The sequence below is a fragment of the Pseudoliparis swirei genome, chromosome 12, assembly GCF_029220125.1.
Source record: "Pseudoliparis swirei isolate HS2019 ecotype Mariana Trench chromosome 12, NWPU_hadal_v1, whole genome shotgun sequence".
Lineage (NCBI taxonomy): Eukaryota > Metazoa > Chordata > Actinopteri > Perciformes > Liparidae > Pseudoliparis > Pseudoliparis swirei.
In genome coordinates this window covers 9,366,022-9,386,755 of record NC_079399.1, presented here as the reverse complement: position 1 = coordinate 9,386,755, position 20,734 = coordinate 9,366,022, and the positions used below count along the sequence as shown (strand labels likewise).

General features: G+C 39.8%; 3 protein-coding genes across 3 annotated transcripts in view; 1 reads left to right on the top strand and 2 right to left on the bottom strand.

The window, feature by feature from the left end:
- Nucleotides 1-5,819, bottom strand: part of fig4a (FIG4 phosphoinositide 5-phosphatase a) — a 33,451-nt gene extending 27,632 nt beyond the window's left edge. Inside the window, exons 1-4 of the mRNA XM_056428127.1 lie at nucleotides 5,666-5,819; nucleotides 5,399-5,510; nucleotides 3,104-3,202; nucleotides 1,766-1,889 (exon numbers count right to left, since the gene is read on the bottom strand). Of these exons, the coding sequence (XP_056284102.1) occupies nucleotides 1,766-1,889; nucleotides 3,104-3,202; nucleotides 5,399-5,461 (286 nt within the window). The 5' untranslated portion in view covers nucleotides 5,462-5,510; nucleotides 5,666-5,819. The remainder of the gene's footprint in view (nucleotides 1-1,765; nucleotides 1,890-3,103; nucleotides 3,203-5,398; nucleotides 5,511-5,665) is intronic.
- A 349-nt stretch (nucleotides 5,820-6,168) lies between these two features.
- ak9 (adenylate kinase 9) lies at nucleotides 6,169-17,620 on the top strand. Its single transcript, XM_056428268.1, has 35 exons — nucleotides 6,169-6,247; nucleotides 6,451-6,542; nucleotides 6,804-6,867; nucleotides 6,946-6,998; nucleotides 7,090-7,186; nucleotides 7,280-7,392; nucleotides 7,465-7,629; nucleotides 7,905-8,012; nucleotides 8,352-8,426; nucleotides 8,582-8,683; nucleotides 8,864-9,003; nucleotides 9,108-9,430; nucleotides 10,056-10,174; nucleotides 10,379-10,514; nucleotides 10,637-10,733; nucleotides 10,833-10,918; nucleotides 11,193-11,387; nucleotides 11,626-11,762; nucleotides 11,855-12,058; nucleotides 12,152-12,439; nucleotides 12,533-12,654; nucleotides 13,014-13,233; nucleotides 13,311-13,364; nucleotides 13,443-13,658; nucleotides 13,991-14,209; nucleotides 14,340-14,556; nucleotides 14,664-14,865; nucleotides 15,049-15,195; nucleotides 15,344-15,561; nucleotides 15,694-15,890; nucleotides 16,020-16,189; nucleotides 16,683-16,781; nucleotides 16,959-17,061; nucleotides 17,160-17,274; nucleotides 17,405-17,620. Exons 1-35 carry the CDS (start codon nucleotides 6,232-6,234, stop codon nucleotides 17,611-17,613), a joined length of 5,118 nt encoding a protein of 1,705 aa, XP_056284243.1. The 5' UTR covers nucleotides 6,169-6,231; the 3' UTR covers nucleotides 17,614-17,620.
- Nucleotide 17,621: 1 nt separating this feature from the next.
- On the bottom strand, nucleotides 17,622-20,343 carry LOC130202599 (required for drug-induced death protein 1-like). The gene is made up of 2 exons (XM_056428269.1): nucleotides 20,041-20,343; nucleotides 17,622-18,748 (listed from the first exon to the last, which is right to left on the bottom strand). Exons 1-2 carry the CDS (start codon nucleotides 20,341-20,343, stop codon nucleotides 18,611-18,613), a joined length of 441 nt encoding a protein of 146 aa, XP_056284244.1. The 3' UTR covers nucleotides 17,622-18,610.
- Nucleotides 20,344-20,734: the final 391 nt, after the last annotated feature.

Here is a 20,734-nt window from a genome sequence, read left to right as displayed (position 1 = left end):
GTTTGTGTCATACTTCACTAGTTTACTCTTATGCTAGTCTATTTAGTCTTATATAATTCAAATCTGACCCAGAAAGTAGCCCGTACATCATCGATGATTTACTTTCAGCATGTTATAAGCTATTTTGTTTTTATTTATTATAATTTACATTTAAAACATAATAATTGGTTGTGGATGATGTAATTTCCTTTCTTTTTTCTTTTTATATGATCGGATTATAATGCCCCATCAAGACCAGTAGTTTATGAAGTGTGCATGATAGTGACACGCCTTCCTTATAGTACTGCTAAGACTAATCTTGTGTGAATTGTGTGTCAATTTTGCACCTGGAAAAGAAGTCTTTGTACATTCAAACTATTGAGAAGTACTGATGCTAGTGTCATTGTGCTGTAATGAGGTCCACATTGTGTTTCCACATACAAAGGGAGTGCTATTAACGCAGGTTCATACAGTATGATGTGGATCTGTGGGTATATCAACAAGCACTTGCATAAAGAAATCAATTATTTCGTAAATATGGCTCAACACCATTTCACCAAATCAATTATTTCAGTCCATGTGTTTGCATAATTTAATAAATGAGGGCTCTCTCTAATTATTCTTTTTTTTAAACCAGATGGCCAACATTTCAAACTGGGTGCATTGAGTTTGAAAGATCTGGCTGTTTACCGGGGAGGAAAGCTCAAATACCTCATTCACTTCCACAAAAACAATCTAGATTGATGAATGGCACCACAGATAAAAGGCAAGATATGTATATTTGATTTGGGGATGAACCTTCAAGCTCTTTTTCAGTCTAAATATTACACTGTGACCTATTTTGAGTTTTAAATTGTTTGCTGTTCTTTATTCTTGTATTCATTATAAGCTGTTGTATGTGGTCATGCTTTCATTGAATATAGGACGTCACTTCTGTTTTGATTGGTTAAAAAAAAAAAAGGTATTTTGCTAAATTAAGCATCACATAATAGAATAATTAGCCGCAGATCGAAAGAACAACTTGACCTGAACACAATTAGAGTGGCCTGCGCTTACATGTCTTGGATTAATAAAAGGCCAGAAAAGAAACACAATAAATTAAGTTTTTGTAATTAGGTCTGAAGGCCAATGTCCAAAGTACAGACAGATGATACGAGCTATTCTTCCTCCCAGAAAGATGTGTTACATTGCGATTCAAAGGTTTACCATTTCCCAGAAACTAAATCATTATTTAATAGCAGTTTTAATTACATTTCCTGCTCTTTTTTTCACCAGTAATAGAAGTATTGGAATTTTAAAGTGAGATTGATTTCAACACAATTCAGTTTATATATTAAATAGTGTTTATAAAAAGTATTCAGTCCCCTTTAAATACAACAGGATGTCATGTGGCTATTTTGAGCAACGGAAAAATACAATACAATAAAATAAAAACAATGCACTGTATATCACAATTATATTTACTCTCAAACAATATTGTTACTTTTTCATTTTTAGCTGATTTGACAAAAACAATGGGAACTTATTTGAATTGTAAAAAAAGCTTCTCTTTGCGTCTGATTACACCTGTGATGGTCATAATCTGAAGCATGAATATTGAACGATAAAAGCTACACAAAAGGTAGTGGAGGGTTAGCGGTTTTTCCATCTCCAGCACTTACAGTAATATGCAAAACCAGATCAATATGTACAGCGGTACCACAAATGAGTTACATGTTGCTTTCATTGCGCCCCACAATGGGTGTTGCTATGCCAGTGAAGAAGAGAGAGGAGGGACTCTACTTACCCACAATTCCAAAGGCTGAGACAGCCCTGGACAGGCCCGAGGAACCCTTCTGGCCAATCTTGGTGCGGTTTCCCAGGTCCAGGCGGCCCAGCAACTCCCGGATCTCTTGCTGGCTGTACACATGCTACAGACAAATACCAATATACATAAATAACGCTGTAAGAAGCGATTTATTTATTAACATGATTTCCATCCTGTTAATTTTACCTTGCAATAAAAAAAGAAAACAGGACATGGTGTATTTCTTTCTCAAAAGAAAAGAGGCTGTTTATGTGAGGCTAATTATTGGCTCATGACTTCACTCCAGTGAGACTTATATAGAGTTATTTTCTGTGCAATACTATGTCAATGATTAGCAGGCCTTGTTTAATCAATGGCCTTTTTCTACAAAAAGGTGGAAGGAAATTAAGAGGAGAGTTGTAATGAATAAACCGCAGCTAATGAAAGAAATGCAAACAGACAGACAACCTTTGCATGTAAGTTATCTTCAAAGAAGTCGTCTTCATCAATATCACAGATTTGACAACTTAAATTCTGCAATAAAGGTGCAACAGAAAAAAGACACAAATGCACGAACCTGCTAGAGTATGAAAACAGATCTCTCCAGTATTTGTTTATGTTTCTTTACTGGAAATAAATTAAGTTATTCTTCAGAATGCAATAAGAAGATAGTTAATCATCTTTATTGGTCTCAGAAACAGAGGTTCTATTGTTGTAGTGTTCTTTATATTCAACATTATGTCTTGTGATTTTGTATCAATTCTCTAAAACACTATACATTTCTATTAATATTTTACATGCAAAGATTCATGGCAGACAGTGGCTCCGATTGCATAGAAAAGTAGTAATATAATGTTGGATGTTACAGGTACTGATGAACGCAAAAGTGAAGTGAGAGTAAGTGAAAGATGAGGCTGTGTTTCCAGCTTCGAACCTGATCACGTTCACTTCTTCATCACATTCTCAAGCATCCACACTCTGTTTATAAATCATTCCAATCAAATCAACAACAAACATGGTTTCCCGAGGTCAGTATAACATCTGCAGGAATAAGAGCGTGGGGTGATGGATATTTTGTTATAGATGCTACATAATAACAAACAGGATAATCATAATCACCCACAACACAAAAAAATCAAATCCAAGCTCATAGATCCTGGTAATGAGCAGTGTAGGGGGAAACAGGAGGTGCACGCAGCACTCGACAGCTAAGCTGTCACACATAATATACTTTGGACAGGCTGAGTGATTGTACAATTGTATCCGAGTGTGCTGTACTGTATTACATAAGTAAATAAATTAGCACTGTATTAACTCTGGTGGAAATTCAGCGCTTACCTTATCATCGATAATGGCCAGGTCCTTAGGTTCTGTGCGGTCAATCTTCAGGACTCTGTGTTTGGTCTGTGCCTGATTGGTCCCCACCAAAAAATACCTCTGGAAAGAAACATAAAAGCAATATATAATATAACTGATGATGGATTATTATTGCAGAACTGGTGTGTGCCATATGGTTGCTCCTGGGAATATGTACACACGGATGACAAAAATTATATTTTTACTTGTTTGGTTGCATAACACAGGAGGAAAATGTGTCTTAGAGAAGCATTAACAACTTTCTATAGACATAAACAGTCTATATCATCACAAGCCATCTTTCTACAGTACAGCCCTATTGTTAAAGACTCTGTCTTCAGGCCTTTTCTTCCTATAATAAGCAACATTTTCTCTCCACAATGAGACACCCAAGCAGTGTTTTTCCTGGGTCAAAATGGGTCTTCGGTGCTCCCAAAAAAAATTTGGGAGCACAGTCAGTCTGTATTGCCATGTCACCGTAATTAGCAGACATCTATGTATTTTTTTTCTTCTTTTTTTCACATAAATAATGGAGGCAATGCTTGAGGAAATCATTTTGCTTCCACTTTAGATTAAAATAGATAGGCTAATAGATTGACAATGACAATAGTCCAGGTGTATTCGTGCACGTCGGGCTGTTGAGTGATCAGCAGCTGGCCGCTCTGTCCATTCTCGCACCTCACAGTTGCGTATTGATCAGACACGAAGACACGCTTATCAACTCGATTACTATTGATCAAAACAGAACGAGGGTTCGGCTGTAGCCTACTTGAAACATACTATTGAGAACATATTTGCTGACATGCACGTGATGAACAGTTTTTTGGACTTTTTTTGCCTTAGGTGCTCGGGATTTGTCATAGGCGTTCGGGAAAACGGCTTAGGCGCGCGCCCAAATTTTCTCTATGCAGGAAAAACCCTGCCAAGTAGAAATGTACATATAAGAAGCCTGTGAAATTACACACAAAAGAAATCATATAATTATATATGAGAATATACACTGGATTTAGAGTAGTAACAGACAGAGTATATTTGTGCACAGCACATATTGAATCATACGGCAACACTCTAATATGTGCATTGTTAAGATGTGTGTCTTTCTTGTATGACTTTCTCTCAAGTCATTATTTTTCCTCACACTGGGTTGAGAGATAGCTTAAGATTTTCTGTCCTCAAAAGACCATTCAATTGGAACACCTTGTATCAGTACAGTCCTCAATCAATAGAACCATGTTGTCCTGTTCCACGCTATCATATGGACAGTCAGTTCAGCCAGTGTTCAGTAAAATGGGCAGACAGAGGATCAATAAGAAATTATGATAGCTCAACTGTGACAAATGTTTTCCTGCCTTACCATCTAACTGTCTTACTGTTTGCGTTTGTAAATCACCCATAAATCACACTGTCATAGCACACCCTTATTTAAACACTGGTGTCATTGTAGGTCGACGGAAAAAAAGGAAAATAATTGAATAATGCTGGAAAAAAACACAAAAGAAAAAGAAAGACACACGCACAAGAACGTGTCATTATGTTTGCATATCTGCATATTTATACCAAATCAAAACCAAACAAAAAAGTAAAGGTCATTTTGTTTTGTAAATTGTTATTCTGACCATCTAGACATAATAATTGACACCATGGAAGTCATAGCAAATCCACACAAACACTCTTTGGCTGCCATCTAGTGTTTGCTGACGTCCTACAGAAATCTCAAAATACTTTATCGGTCTTGTGTTTACATCTGTAAAGATTTAAAAGTAAAATATCCTAGCTTAAGCATGGCTTTCCAACATCAGTAAAAATTAGGAAATACATCACTAGATTTCACCTTTTAGCAGGGGCAATAAATGCTTTTAACAAGTTAATGATTTGGGCTGGGATGGACCTGTGAATGACAGCGATTTAAATGTCCTAAATATTGTCTGCCCTAAACAAATAATGTGTCCTTACTAGCAGGACTCTTTCGGCTGGGAAAGCTGGGGAAAGGTGCTTGTACTGGGTAGTTCCTAGCCCCAGTGTATCCTTCTAATATCAGTTCAAACAACAAACTGGGGTTAGGTAGCCCCAAAGAGAAAATATGTAGATCTGTATGAATGTAAAACGAGTTCCTGCAAAATAAAGAGGCATGCTCTAGAAGAAATGTTCTTCATCGTGTTCTTACAATCAGCCATTTGTCATGTGATGTAATTGAAAGAGGTGTTTCTGACTACTTGCAGATGGAACCGAATGCAAGTCCTTGTGAGAAAGTGACAACAAAGCTCATTGCGGACTTACGGCTCTGGTTTCATACAGAACCATGCTCTGGACCCCACTGATGGTAGCTGCTGACTGCGGCATTTTTATCTCTGGATTAGCCAAACACTCACAACCCAGTAGAGAAGACAACCTGCAAAGCAAACAAAACACAACATAAACATCCATTACTTCACATCATAAAACAGAAAAGCGACAAGGCATGCTAACGTTAGTTACACATGACACTTTTAGTCACTGGCTGCATCTTATTTACATCCTATTTCAAAGCTAAGCGACGTAACTTACCATTAATTTAGTCAGCTAATGTTAGCTGCGTTAGCCACAATTCTAATAATAATACGCATCTCCACGTGTAGCCTAAGTAACTCCTTAACGTGTTTGTGTCATTAATTGAGTAGTTAACCTGCTAAAGTGAATACGGCTAGCATACAAGTGAAAAGTAACGTGACTTTGTTTTAGTCAGGTGACTGTCATGAACCAGCTCATGTCAACTGTACGGTGGCCCGCAAGGTCTAAAAAGCTCAAAATAGCTGTAAAATGCGATTATCAGTTGAACAATCAAGTAATCACTTTTTTGCTTTTCATTAGCAGATAACAGCTCCAAATGTGTATGGCAGGTACAGCTGATGATACACACTTATTTACGAAGTAAACGTACACTTTAAGTCTCAAAGTATAATTGGCTTCAACGATACGTGGAAGACCCCCCCTCCCCTCTCTCAGTTTGTTGGTTGCTACAGTAACCGTATCGGGTGACCATTAATCTCGAACAAACTTTGGAAACCTAAAGCTAACGTTATCCTGGTAAACAAACGATGATACACGTTTAAACGGATAAAAAGCATATCACAATGAGCCAAAGTAATGGTGAGTAAACTTCTGAAATATTACAGAAATGTCCTGTGGCTAATTTATCTTTAGCCTATATCGGAAATCTGGTGTAAATTATAGTTGATGGGTAATGTTACTTGTAAGGCCGTCAGGTAACGCAATGTGTCAATACATAGATACATGATCTATTGTTTTGTCTATTCTCTATGTACATTACATTGATGTTCAATAAACTCAAGGAGACCGTTTAGTGGACAACCTAATAGAAGATGAAGCTGAGAAAGAGGGTCTTCTTGCCAAACCCACCTGCTTCATCATAGTGGGAAGACCAGTATGTATCTTTCTTTTACACACACACACACCTACACATATTATAAAACACTATCAGAAATGGTTTCCAAACACAGATCCATAAATGATGTTCCTCAGGTAAAGCTAAGGATTTGACATCTGTATATAGATAATGAGATGTCCCATCATCTGGTCCTATGCAATTATGCATGGAGCATAAAGCCTTTCATTTGCATTGTTTATAATATCTTCCAAATAATCCAGTGACTCCATATGAATTGTGTGGTATTCTTTGTGGCAGGGTGTTGGCAAATCCACCTTGGCCAAACAACTTGCAGAGTCCTGGAAGTGTATCTTAATTGATGGTAAGTACAATTGTTGTATTTCTGGTTCTTGTCCCATATTTATTCAGATATTTATCATAAGCTTTTATAATTTTTCAGATACAGATCTGCTGAACACACACTTAAAAAATAAAACAAAGCAAGGCATAGAGGTGAGCTTCAAAGGTTAACTTGTCCTGTTGAATGTCATGTGTATGTGTACATATATTTATATTTATATATATGAATTGCTTTTTCTTTTAGCTCTTGAATATCTTATCTGAGGGGAGAAGTGTAGCAGAAGACATGGTGCTCCAGCTGATTCTAGCCAGGCTTAACTCGCCAGATGTGGAGCACTATGGTAAATCATAAATAGTGGTCATGTATTCAGGTTGCATTTCTTCTGTAAAAAAACCCCCTGCTTTTACGTGATCATGTGTGTGTTGTAATACAGGGTATGTACTGAGCTGCCTGCCGTTCATGTCAGAAGAGTGTCTGAAAATTCATGAGCAGCTCGAGTTGATTAAAAACCTCAAACTAACACCCGATTTTATCATCAACATCAAGGTAACTCTCATGTCCTCTATTTAGTGTACACATTCGTACATCTGTGAACTTAACTCCGCCATCCTCCACCAGTGTGCAGACAAGGACTTGGTCCATCGGCTGTCGGGTCTGAAGCAGCACACAGAGACAGGCCAGCTGTATAACAGGGAACAGTGGACGCGTGAAGATGTGTTTGACAAGAAGAGGGAGAACAAGGAGGAGGAAGTGGAAGAGGAGGAAGAGGAGCTTGAGGAGCATGTATGGTTGAAGGGGAAACCCCTTTTTCCACTGGGTTTAACTGTTCCTGTCTTTGGTGTTTAGATTGTTATCACTCATATTATTTCCTGCAATTACCAATCTCGTCATATTTTGCATTATTTTTACAGAGTAAAAATTTGGATTTTTACTTTATTCCATTTAATTTATAGATATTTTTTTCCAATGAATAATTCTTATCACAACCCTAAAGTTCAAACCTTCAACAAGAAAACTTTTCTGTGCTGTCATGATGTTCTGGTTTGTTTTGCTTGCAGGAAACCCAAAAGGATATTGTTGACTTTGTGTGGACGCCAGAAAATTTGGTTGAAGAAGCTTTTTCTAGAATCAACATGTACAGGGACACTATGCTCAGACCACTAGAGGTGAGTTACCCCAAGGCTCCAAAATATCTTGGCTCACAAATTAGGAATTTAAACAAACAAATCACCCTTCATTTAAAAAGCCACCAGTATGTTCTATGTCATATGGGTATCTAAATAGGTTGTTAAAGAAAGTTCTGCTATACTCATTGGTTTCATGTTTTGTGTGACGTTATCTGAGATTTAACTTCTGATGGTCTGACGGACTAATAGACTATAAACTACGAGGTTTAATGTTCCGATGTAAATCAGATGAAGGGTAAGATGAATTGCTCCTAAAATATGTAAAAACACTGGTTACTCATGTTTAAACCCAATAAATTGGAAGAAGACATTTTTCAGGACTACATGACAGGCCACAACCCTCTCTACCTGTTTGAGCTGGATGGAAACAACCTACCTGAAGAGCTGCTCTCGGTAAATTATGCACGTCATATGCTGTTAACATTTATTTGTGCGTGTGTGTGCGTGCACGTGTGTGTGTATGTGTGTAAGCATAAATGTGCATGTTCAACTACCCATGTATTCTGTGGGTAGTTCTGTATTTATTTTGTGTATTGTTTTGTCTCTAGTCTGTATTGACCCGTCTTGGATCCATGGCAGTAAAGCATGTCTGCATTCCATTACCTCTTCACCAGACTGATGATGAAGAACTGCTGGAAGACATTAACACGGTCTACCATTCGTGACTATATTAAGATTTGATTTTTGATTTTTATGATGATGGTGACGCAATAAATGTACCTGTTGGGGGATTCTTTTTATTATTATGCTCTAAGAGACGTTACAAACATACTCTCTCCACTAAATCCATTCCAAATTGAACTTTAATCCAGAGTTCATCTCTTTTCCAGGAAGACCTATTGAGGATAATGTCCTCCTCCAAGACCGTGTCCCCTGGCTTTAGATGGAGAAGGAGCCGCTGGAGCCGAACTTGTCCTGTTTCTCTGAAGGAGGGCAAGATCATTCCTGGCAAGCCTGAATTATCTGTGGGGTGAGTGATCGTTTGTGTGCTAGGGCCAGGTAAGGAATCTATCAAGCTTCAAATGACACTGAATAAAAAAATGTCAACCAACTCTCATTTCTACCCCTCTGCAGCTTCCAGGACAAATTGTACATCCTGTCATCTCAGGAGGCCTACCAGAAGTTTGTCACAAACCCCCGACCGTACTTACTTCCTCCGATGCCCAGAGCCCCTTGCAGAGTGTCCATCATTGGACCTCCACGGGCCGGGAAGAGCACTCTATGTAAGCTTCTCGCTCAGCACTACAATGCATTGGTGCTCGATATGGAGGTATTGGTGCAGCCGGTTCTGGCCAAGGTTGAGCAGGAGAAGCTTGAAGAAATCAAAGAGCAGACAACACAGAGCGCGATAGAGAAAATCCGGATGAAGATGGAGCAGGATGGCGGGGAGAATTTAGGCAAGTTGAGTTTTATTGCTGATCATTATTTTGACTGTCACCTGAATAATTGTATTGTATCGAGTATTTTGAAACATACAACAATGTTATAAATACGCTTAAGAGCTGCAAGCACAGTGAATTCCTTTTCGTACGCAAATGACAGGAGATTGTTTGACTCTTTTCCTTTTATCTTAATTTATGCAGCAAAGCGTGAACTAAACACACAAATAATAAACTCGTCACACGGTAGAAAAACTATATGCTCACATGCCTAATGCGGCTCTTTGTTTTGCACCTGCTGCCGCCATGACGTCGTTAAATAAACAAAGAGCGTCAACTATTAACATAAATACCTTTCAATGTATTTTACATCTTAGTTCCTGGTCAATGAGTGTAATTCAGAAATTAGTATTCCCAACATTCTAATTTATAAACATTTATTTTTTAGATAATTTTAACACAATGTTCATAGCTTAATAACTATTCCCCTGACAATGTGTTATCTCACATCAGCCCTTCAAACTACAATGTAGCATCCATTTGAACATGTGACTCACATGTCCCTGAGCTTCACAAAGCTGGGGACAGCTGTGCCAGCATAATATATCCATATTTGTTTGCAAATGTTTTCTGCTGTTTTCAGTGACAGAAGATCATCCAGAGGTCCAAGCCATGGTGCAGTCAGCGCTGGAAGAAGCTAAACATATGAGCACATCTCCCTTCAGCCTGTATGCTGAGGTACTGCACGAGCGTGTAAAAGAGGTATGTCAAAAATATTGTAACATGGCAGCTAAATTTACACAAGAAAAGACATTATAATAACATAAATGTTGCCATTTGCAGTGTATCATGTACAGTCGGCATGATGTCAAAGTTAATTCAAATGAATGACCCACCCAACGTTTAACTAATAATTTGTATATATATGCATCGTATCTATAAACAGCTTGAATTTTTACGTTACAGATTGAAGAGGCTGAAACTGCTACTGGCTGGGTGCTTGACAACTTTCCCAAGAACTTTTCCCAAATGGATATCTTACAGGAAACTGGAATCCTGCCAGACATCCTCTTCTGTCTCAGCGACGGTGATAGCAATCAGGGTACGAGACACAGAGACGGTGCTTCACAAACGAAATGTTGTTTTATTTGAATATGTAGACTTGAGTATATATTTAAGTTCTGTCAGTGTTCATGTATCACTGCACTTAAATGTGTTGAATAGTTTTGAAGAGATTGTATGAGGCAAACAAGGACGGCGTGGACGACGCAGTAAGGAAGAGGTTGCAGGACAAACAAGCTGATAAGGAGAAACAGGCCTTGTGAGTGCAGGTGCAATGATGCTGTCAAATTCTATGAGTTGTTGTATCTGAAATGTATTGTGAATGCAGCTTTTGTGCTTAATTGCTGATCAATTTTAGAAACCAGAATGAGCCAGAATCAGAGGTGGATGCCAAGCCTGCAGAGCTGCAAACAAATCTAGAGACAGTTGTCGAAGAGACCGAAGGTACCAGCTCTATGTCTAAAGCAGCCTTTTCCCCCAAAGGCTCCTTGAACCAGCAGAATCTCACGATGAATTTCATTTGTAGAAAATCCCAATAAATCTGACATCACCAACCGTGCTTATCATGCCATTATCAAAAAGGAAGGTGAGACATTTTTATTACACTCTATTATTTCAAATCCTTCATTTGCAAACTATACTGTAGATAAGCTCCCGAAAAGCAGCACTGACCTACATTTATCTCTCTTGTCTCCAACTCTCCATCTCCTTTTACAAGCTATGGTACTACCCGATCATTGGGACCTGGGTTACCCAGATGGCCCGGAGATGAACGACTATAAACTGCAACTGCAACAGTTTGTGTCTGAATGGGGCCAAATGCAGACCGCATTAACTGTCGTCCACTCGGTACTGGAGATTGGCGACAAAAGCCCCGAGGACCTGCTTCGTGAGATGGTCCGTCAAATGGAGAGTGAGTGCAAGCTTTCTTGAAGTATCAATTGCAGTCTTGATTGAATTCTTTGTTACTCCACACACCTTATCTCTTTTAATTGGCCAGAATGGAAAGTCAGGTAGATTAATTATAACTATAGTATACTTGTTGACGGATAGATTTTGAATGGTGTATTTAATACCTGCTGCTACTAGAAGGCCGTGTTTGGTAAGACAAACTCATAAAATCCAATCTGGTTTAAAAACATGATTTTCAGAACCCTTCGAGCACGTATCTTGGGAGGTGTCGTCAACGGACCTGGACCAGGAGGCAGAGGAAAACGAGGCCTTAACTGAGCTGGAGGGAGCCGAGGAAGACGGCAGTGACAATGACTTATCTGAGGAGGCGAAGGAAGTCAGTATACAATACTACAATTTAAGATACTGAAGATCCAGGCCTGTTTTATTGCTTTGTTGTTAGCATCTCCTTCCTCTCAATGAAATCAGGGTGATGCAACAGTCGAGAGGTTATTAGGAGATACCCATCATTTCTGCCCTGTGGCCTTAAAAAACCATAATGTCCTGTGGCCGTGTACGGATGAAAATGCTGCCAAGTACCGTGAGAAGACCTTCTACTTCTCAAGCCTCGAAGCCAGGGACTCCTTCCTTCAGAACCCTGTTCAATTTGTTGCACAGACTGAGCCTCTCAAGGTACAAGCTGACATAAGGAGAGAAAGAAAAAGGCAAAGTAAGAAAAGAAGAACAAAAAACCCCTAACAAGTTTCTTATCACCTCCCATCCAAGCCTCCTGTCCTGCGGATCTTTTTGCTTGGCACCCGGGGGTCCGGCAAGACCACTCATGGTGAGTGGCTTGCCCGGCAGCTTGGCATCTTTCATATTCAGTTCAAGGAGCATCTCCAAATGCTCATCATGGCCAAGACAAAGAAGCGGGTACCTTATGCTGATGAAGTAGAGTCTTCAGAGGAGTCTTCTGAGGATTTGCAGGCCCTTATTAAGGAAGCCAGGTGGGAGGCTGAGAAGGAGGAGACGGAGGAGCTGGAGGAGACCTCCGCCAACATGTATAACATGGAGGTCAGCTTTCGATAAACTTCCCTTTAGCAAGGTTTCCAGTATTATGGCGCCTGCACGCATTATGATATTTTGAAATATGTTGTGTGTCTCCAGCAGGATGTGGTTCTGACTGATGAGGAAAAGGCGATCCAAGCCTACTTGTCTGATGGAGATCCACTGACTCCAGAGATTCTAGAAATGGTTATCGTACCATTCTGGAAACAGGAGCCATACATGTAGTTGTACACAAACACCAAACATATTCTCTTCCTGCACACATGATTCCTATTTACTGTAATTAATATAATGTACAGTAATATTAACTCACGGCAAGAGGGCTAATAAGTGTAACAATTAAAATTGTAACAATCAAATATATATATATATCTCATGCATGCTCACTTTCTTCGTCTTCCACCTCCTGAAAACCCCAGGCTCACATACAGACCTTTCATACGCGTACACTTCCATTCATATTTTATACTTATTTACCTAATTGCCTTATACATGTTTTGATTTGTATTTATGTACATTGTCTACATGTAGTGTGTTTATTTTGTACACCTGGCAAACCTTGCCATTCTCTATCTTGCAGAAGTACAGGTTTCATTTTGGAGGGCTTCCCTCACAACCCTGAAGAGGTGCAGTACATGTTGCAGGAACATCTTTTCCCAGACGTTGTGGTCATGCTCATGGTGGATGTCCCAGACGTCCAGAAGCGTCTGTTGCCGAGATACTTGGAGAGCTGGCATGAGCGCCGCAACCACCGTGAAGCACAGCTGAAACTCCTTCGCCATCTGCGTGAGAATAACAGGGTAAGCAAGAGACAACTCCTGAAAATGACTTTAAATTGTGTGTGCGTATCTTGCACAAGTAAATCTCTTTGGTACAGGAGGAGAACATTGCCAAGAGAAGGGCTGAACTCACTAAGGCAGGAAAAACTAAGGTAAACAAATTCCTTATTGCCAGTCATTCCCTCTCAATCGCTGCTTAACTTTCCTTCCTCCTATCTCCAACTCATCAGTACGGATATAATGAGTATGAAGAAGATGATGAAGAGGATGACGCTGCAGGTGACATAGAGGATGGGATAGAGGCCGCGCTGGAGGAGGAGTTTCCTCTAGAGGAGGAAACCGAAGACATGGAGAATGAGGAGACTGAGGAGGCAGCGTCTGGGAGGCTGGAGATGGAGATAGCAGATCGTTATACGATGGATGAAAACAGCCTTGCTACTGTGATGGTACAAAGACACAAAACCTCATGAAGAAGCTAGACATACACATCTAATACACTTGTTTTAAGATTTCATTTTGGGACAGTTGGGAGAATTACATTGAAGTAAGATGAACATTAGTTGTACAATAGCTATCATTAGATGTTACCATTAAATGTGACTTTACAAAGTATTTTTTCTGCTGAGATACACACAAACAAACATTTTACATTCTGATTACAAGAACACATTATGTGGCTTTACAGAGACACAGGTTGAGTCTAGGATAAACCCAATATGACCTATATTGTAATGTTTCTTATACTCGTATATTCTGATTTGTGCTATTCTATCATCAGGAGCTCCTGAGTGAACTAAGCATATCCAAAGTCTTGATCAGAGCCTCTCGCAAGCTCCGCATTGTGCGGTATCAGCTGCTCCAGAAAATCCAGCCCTTACTGACCAACAGGGAGTCACTCTTCCAAAGATGCAAACCCATCTCATACAGTCTGGCACATAAGCTGCTGCTCTCCTCTTATAAGCGCCACAGTGCCTTTGGCTACTGGGATCCCATAAAGGTAGGTCGCAATCTAGAAATAGCCACTATGTCTTTCTTGGCATGAGTTATACTTCAAATACTTGCATGATTGTTCTGTACATAATGTATTTCAACATACTGTTTTCTCCACAAATGTCCCCCTTCTACAGCAATACAAAGAGAGAGATGTGTTCCAGCCTGTGCAGTGGCCTCTCAACACCACATATCCTATAATCTTCCATCAGTATATCTACTTCTTTGAGTCTAAGGAGAACCGCAAAACATTTATGCTGAACCCCTTGAAGTACCTCAGGCAGCCAAAGCCCATCCCGGCCCTTCCTGCTAAAATAGCAGTTGTTGGACCACCCAAATCTGGAAAAACCACTGGTAAGACTCCTGACAGCTGCAAAATCATCCACAGAGTTGTTTCGTTTGCACGTTCTCAAACCCGTATCACTCTCTTCTTTTCTCTCACTTTTTCTTTAACTCTCCAGTGGCACAGATGTTTGCTCGCAAATATGGCTTGTCTTGTCTGTCCATTGGCAGTGTTATGCGTGAGGTACTGAGTAATCAAGAGCACACCGATCTGGCAGTCCAGATGAAATCTCATCTCTCCCAGGGACTTGCTGTGCCTGATGACCTGGCCATTCAGTGTCTGGAGGTGGTGCAAATGAACACGGTCTGCGGCACTCGAGGGTAAGCTGAGGACATCGGTTCCATAAAGATCTAAACTTTTACCGTAGTTTTACATACAGGCTTTTTTTTTGTTTCAAGACAAAGTCTATATTCTTAGTCTGACTCTCAAGAAATCTGCCCATGCTGAACTCTTTTATTGCTGCTTGAGGGTGTTTAAGAAGAAAATATTTCATGGCATCCTAGGTACGTGTTGGATGGCTTTCCGGAGACACTTAAGCAGGCAGAGCTGTTCGAGTATCGGAGTATCATTCCCATGATAGTTGTTGAGCTGGAGCTGGACTCAGTGGAGGTGCTGAGGAGAGGCACATTGGACAAGATGAAGCCCAACAAGTTAGTGAGAAAACACACGCCAATAGCAACTATAATCATCATTATAAATACACATCAGAAATCACAAGTAGCTGTTTTTTAAATAATAAACCTTGAAAGTTAATGTGTGAAAACATGTTGTGTACCCCTCTCTCTCCTCCCACTGCAGGCCTCACCTGATGCACGACAGCTCAAAGATCCTCGAAATTCGCAACTCCTGTTACACGCAGGAGATGGATCATATTAGGCAACACTTCCAACAACACTATCAGAACTGGATCCTGCTCGATGGCTTGAAAAGCAAATGGTGGATGTGGAACAGAATTATAGAGGAGCTCAGCATCAGCATGAAATATATCTCCAACTACGTGGGAAGGGTGTGCAGCAGTAAGTACGAGAAGCTCGGCAGAGCTTTTCACATCGAGTAAAATAACTGAATGCGAATCCTGCATGCAATGAACACTTACATTTAATCTATACGCATAGTTCATCTTCCCTTTGCTTTTTTCTATTTTAAAGGGCAAGCAGCCTCCATCAACCGACTGTGCGTCACACCCAAGGAGCTGCTGTGTCGGCTGGGAGAGTTTGGTCATTACTGCCCCGTCTGCCTGGCTCTACCCCACCACCTGGTGGACTGCTCAGACATCGCAGCCTTAAATCATGCTGCTGAGTACAGGGAACTCTATTACAGGATGTGTGGCGAAGAGCATTTAGAGGTCAGTGTGGGAAACACACAAAAATACAGTTATTTTAAAAGTTACATTTATAATACACAAGAGCAAACATGTGATGTTAACTGTGACTCAAAGAACAATAACATATGTATGTTGCTCTCTCCACCACAGCGGTTCCTCGCCACACCTGATCATTTTGTGTCTCCTGGCTGCACACACACTCTCCCACAACCCCACCTGCTGCCAAGAAAGAGAACTGAGAATCAGGTGAAAAACAGGTTCCCACAGCAAGTTGAGATGAAGGGCTTCTGCCCAGTCACTTATCTGGATGGAAAGAAAAGGTATGTTGTATGGACCATTATATGGGTATTCACCCATATATTGTCCAAATATACCAGTGATACATGAATATGATTGTTTCTTGAAAAAAAAGTCAGTGCAAAGAGATTCATAAGTGTACAGAGAGATGTGCTATGTACCAATGAGGGCTATCTACCAACCAAACAGCTAATTAAAATGCAAATAGAAACAAATAAGACTCTTATAACTGTTGTTCTAATCAGTTATTATGGGTTTTAATACATGATTGGCATTAATGGATTAATAGAGGTTTTCATTTATCAGTGGAGCACAATTATATATTTTGTTATTTATGTTATTTTTTTGATCAATTGTATTAAAATAAAAACTGCAACAACTTCGAAAATGTCCCACTAACACAAATAGGAGAAATATGTTAAGCGGGCTTAATTTGTGTCAGATTTCTTCTTACTGCCCATAACTCTTTACTGTGTGAGAAAGTTCTCTCTTCACGGGAGGTTTACTTGTCCTTAGGTATGAAGCTCTGGTTCGAGGAAAGATGGAATATGCTGTTGAATACCGAGAAAGGATCTACATCTTTGAGACAAAGCAGAAACGGGACAAGTTTTTGAGGTGAGGAGTTATGTATTTTTATATTTCAGGAACATTTTGTAAGTCATGTGTTCTTTTCACAAGGTTAGTTGTGCATTTCAATAACATCTGAAAGTTTCACACTTACATGTATTGAAGAAAGGATGGTATCAACTGGCCATCACAGCAATAGTTGGAGTTGAAATATTATCTTTTTAGGATTCCTGAAGCCTACTGGGACCAGAAGCTGCCCACTAAAGTTCCTCCTCTCTGTGAACCTATACCCCTCACCTCCCTTCCAACGTTGGGCTATCTGGAACAGGTCAGACACAAACTCAAACATATCATTTGATATGTGTATGTTTCTGAAGCCTCTTTGACATCTGTCCTGCTAGAGTCAAGTCAATATGTTTTTTATAGGGTGTGTCAGTATCAGTCATCAAGGCCATGACAGCGGTCGGGTGTCTGAAACCAAAGTACCCCTTCCTCAGCATACAAAGATCATCCCTCCTGTATGTGGCCTTCTATCTGAAAGGTAGGCAGGGTGTCACGGCTGCCTTCAGCCAACAGGAAATAGCATGTAGGGATTGCTTGAACTTAATAATTCTGATGGCAACTATTTCATGTTATCTACAACTAATTAATTAAATCTGGTATTTTTATAGCTTTCAACAACAAGAGCACAGATTACACCCGCAATGAGTACAAAAAGAAGCTGGCCTCGTTTGAGGAGAACTGTGCGCTCATTCCCTACCTGAGCTCAATGATGTGGGGGAGCTACCGGTCTCCCAGTGAGCGCCCCATTGACTTGGAGTTCAAGCTAAACAGGTTCCTGGCCTTGGGAGACTCGCCAGATGCCAAAAGTGCGCTGTAGATTTGCCTATGCTATTTTATTTTGTGTGTTAATATTGTGTGACAACAAAAGGCATATGAAAGAAACTCGCAATAAGAATTTATGTAATACCATCACACAATTCAGTTTTCTCTGTATGAGCTTGAATCTTTTTATATTAAATGAAATTCTGGAAATTACAGGTGTGTTATTTTTATGTTCAGTCAGGTCATAAATGTTACCAGTTGCAGAGCCATCAATTGAAGTTGCAAAACTCAGGAGTTGACTTGCACTCAAATTGTACAATCTCATCTGGATCTGGAAGACCAACGTCCGCCCGTGTGCCTGTGACCCTAACCCTCGCTTTATTCATACTTAACTGATGATCACTTCCCTGTTTCTTGCCTTTAACTTTCACTTCATCTACAGCAAATGTTCCAGTCATGTCTTTCCTGCTGCAGATGTCACATCCCCACATACTCCCTCTGCAAATATGCAAACAACAGCAAGATGATTGATTTTTAAAAAAGCACATCTTTTTCATGGGTTAATACATCCGTGAGCAATATGTAATTTAGGTTTGCAGAAGTACATTGCGGACATACACATTGGGACTATGTAAAGAGAAATTTTACGACAAATTCCGTCTCTGATTTTATGATCTTAACTGTGTATAGTCCTGCAAACCTGGTTTTAAAAAAGTGGGTAATACTGAATATTATTACAGCTACAACAATTGATGAGATCAAAATGACACAGAAAGAAAAGCACAGATGTAAATAATAAGATATATAGATGAAATATAGATTACCAAAACAATGAGAACATCATTATTATAGGAGTAAATACTTTGATTAGCAATGACTGCTGTGAAAAAGGTCTATTAACCACCTTGTTGCGCCTATGGCAAACAAATATAAAAATGTAATTCAAAAACATTCTACACATATACAACATCTCTGGTCAGTGTCCTCGGGTTCACTGTGTGTGGCTCCAGTGCTGGATGCATTGCCACCAGTGGAGGTGCACGTGGCTGGGTTCAGGCCTTGTTCCTGCCCGGGTGAAAGTCAGGGACAAAAGCAGCCGCCACCGTGATTGGAGTAGAGTAGCCGAGGGCAAAATTGTACAGACCGAGCATCAGACACTTCCAGGTGCAGCGCAGTGCCTTGCCAGCATTCTGAAAGACAAACACACAATCATAGCTAAATCATCAATTCTGCAGACGATAATGCCGTTATCTATATTCTAAAAAAGCTGCTGTTGAATTAAACCTCACAACCATGTAATTATCACCTCTATGCCCACGCACAGCAGGGATTTTGAGAGAATTATAGGTTAAACAAATTAAGGAATTAAGAGTTGACATAAATTCAGGCATAAACTGATTGGGGAAAACCTGCCGTGTGGGGCTTTAGAACAATAGCACTGCAGGAGGGGAGGTGCAGTCTCTCTTTATCCCTAAAATGAAAACAAAGAGCCCAGTGAACACTATTGTCTGCTGTACGATTTGAACAGGAACTTCCTGAGTGGCTGAAGCGGATACAGGAAGTCAGATGTTTTAGAAAAATAGAGCAAAAACAAACCTATTTACAGTGAAGCATGTCAAAATGACTCTACTCATATTAGAACATATTCAAACTTAAAACTGATTACGGGTTGATTAACTTACCCAAATGGAAACTACAAGAAGACAAAAGTTGGAGCAATCGAGGAACTTCATTCAACAAAGGCACTCTTAGTAGAACATGAAGAGAATGTAAAACTGTATTTTTTAAACTGTTTTATCGGATCCTTTTCATTGTAGTGTGTAAATGACTAAAGTTGAATGGATTATTAAACTCTACATCCATATTGGTATGCATACGTGTGGACGTTGAGTCAAACATAAGCATACCTATATGATAATACAAACAGTATATGTACAGTAAAATAACAATATTATTTCAGCACACATGATCCACTAATAAAAGTCTGTTCATGTTCAATACAAACAAAGATTGCAAGACCATCAATAAACATGAATACTGATCAACGAGTGCCACATGTTGTCTCTATAAACCATGTTGTATTCATCCATAAATCAATATGAGTCCAGACGTCAAGACCACAGATCAAAGACGAGCTGGTGCTTATGACCTGACGTGATCTGAGATTTTACGACTAGTCATTTCCTCAATAACAAACTAAATGGGAATTATGCAGCAACCGCATAAAACTAATTACAAAAATAGCTCACATACTGTGCAAATTAAACAATTGTGGGATAATTTGTAGCATGATGGTGGCAATATAAATGTGTGTAATATTATTTGCTAGTTTTCCAATGACGTGTCTATTAAAAGAAATACGATTTCAGGCTGAATAACATGTTGAAAACACTGTGGTTCACTTAACTTTCACAGGACCTTAATACAAAGTTTCATTTTCATTGAAGATCAACGATTCAAGAAAATGTAAAGCAAAACCAACCTTCTTGACTTTTTTGTACTTTTCTTTCCTCCTTTTCTTCCTCTCTTCTTTGGCCGTGACTCGCGCCTCCTCGTCCACCAGCGGCTCATACCTCTCTGGCAGAAATGCAAAATGTACTTGTCTGTGGCTCCTCTCGTTTAGTCTGTCGTTCTCTCTCCCCGACTGGCTGTCACTGTGGCCAGAGGGATACGGACTCTCTTGGGAATCCACATGCCGTTGATATGTTGCCGCTCGTGCATTCAGAGTTGCACCTGATTCAGAATTTCCGTCAAACAACCTTGATGGAAGAGATTTGGGCTTCATGTTGTCTGCTTGTTGTGGGTCTCTGCCAGGGCCGGAGTGGGGCCACTTTTCAGCCTGGGAATTTCAGGCTCAAGACCAGCCCACTTTTTTCATGGTAGTGGAAATTGCATAAATGAAGCAACAGTTCAGCTCTTACTATCCTGTCGTTCTTTTATTAATACCATGGTCCAACAAATAATGTAACGGTTAAATACAACAACAATAATCCACTTAAGATGAGAACTTAAGTTAACAAAAAATATGCATAACATTAAAAAAGGCAGAAGGGCATAGCAGGGGTGTCAGACTCAGATTAGGCAGTAGGCCAGATTTGTTGGAGTGAGACCTCATGGGGGCCGTCATGGTCATTGTCATGGTCATTGTCATGGTCAGGCCCGGGGTGGGTAATTGG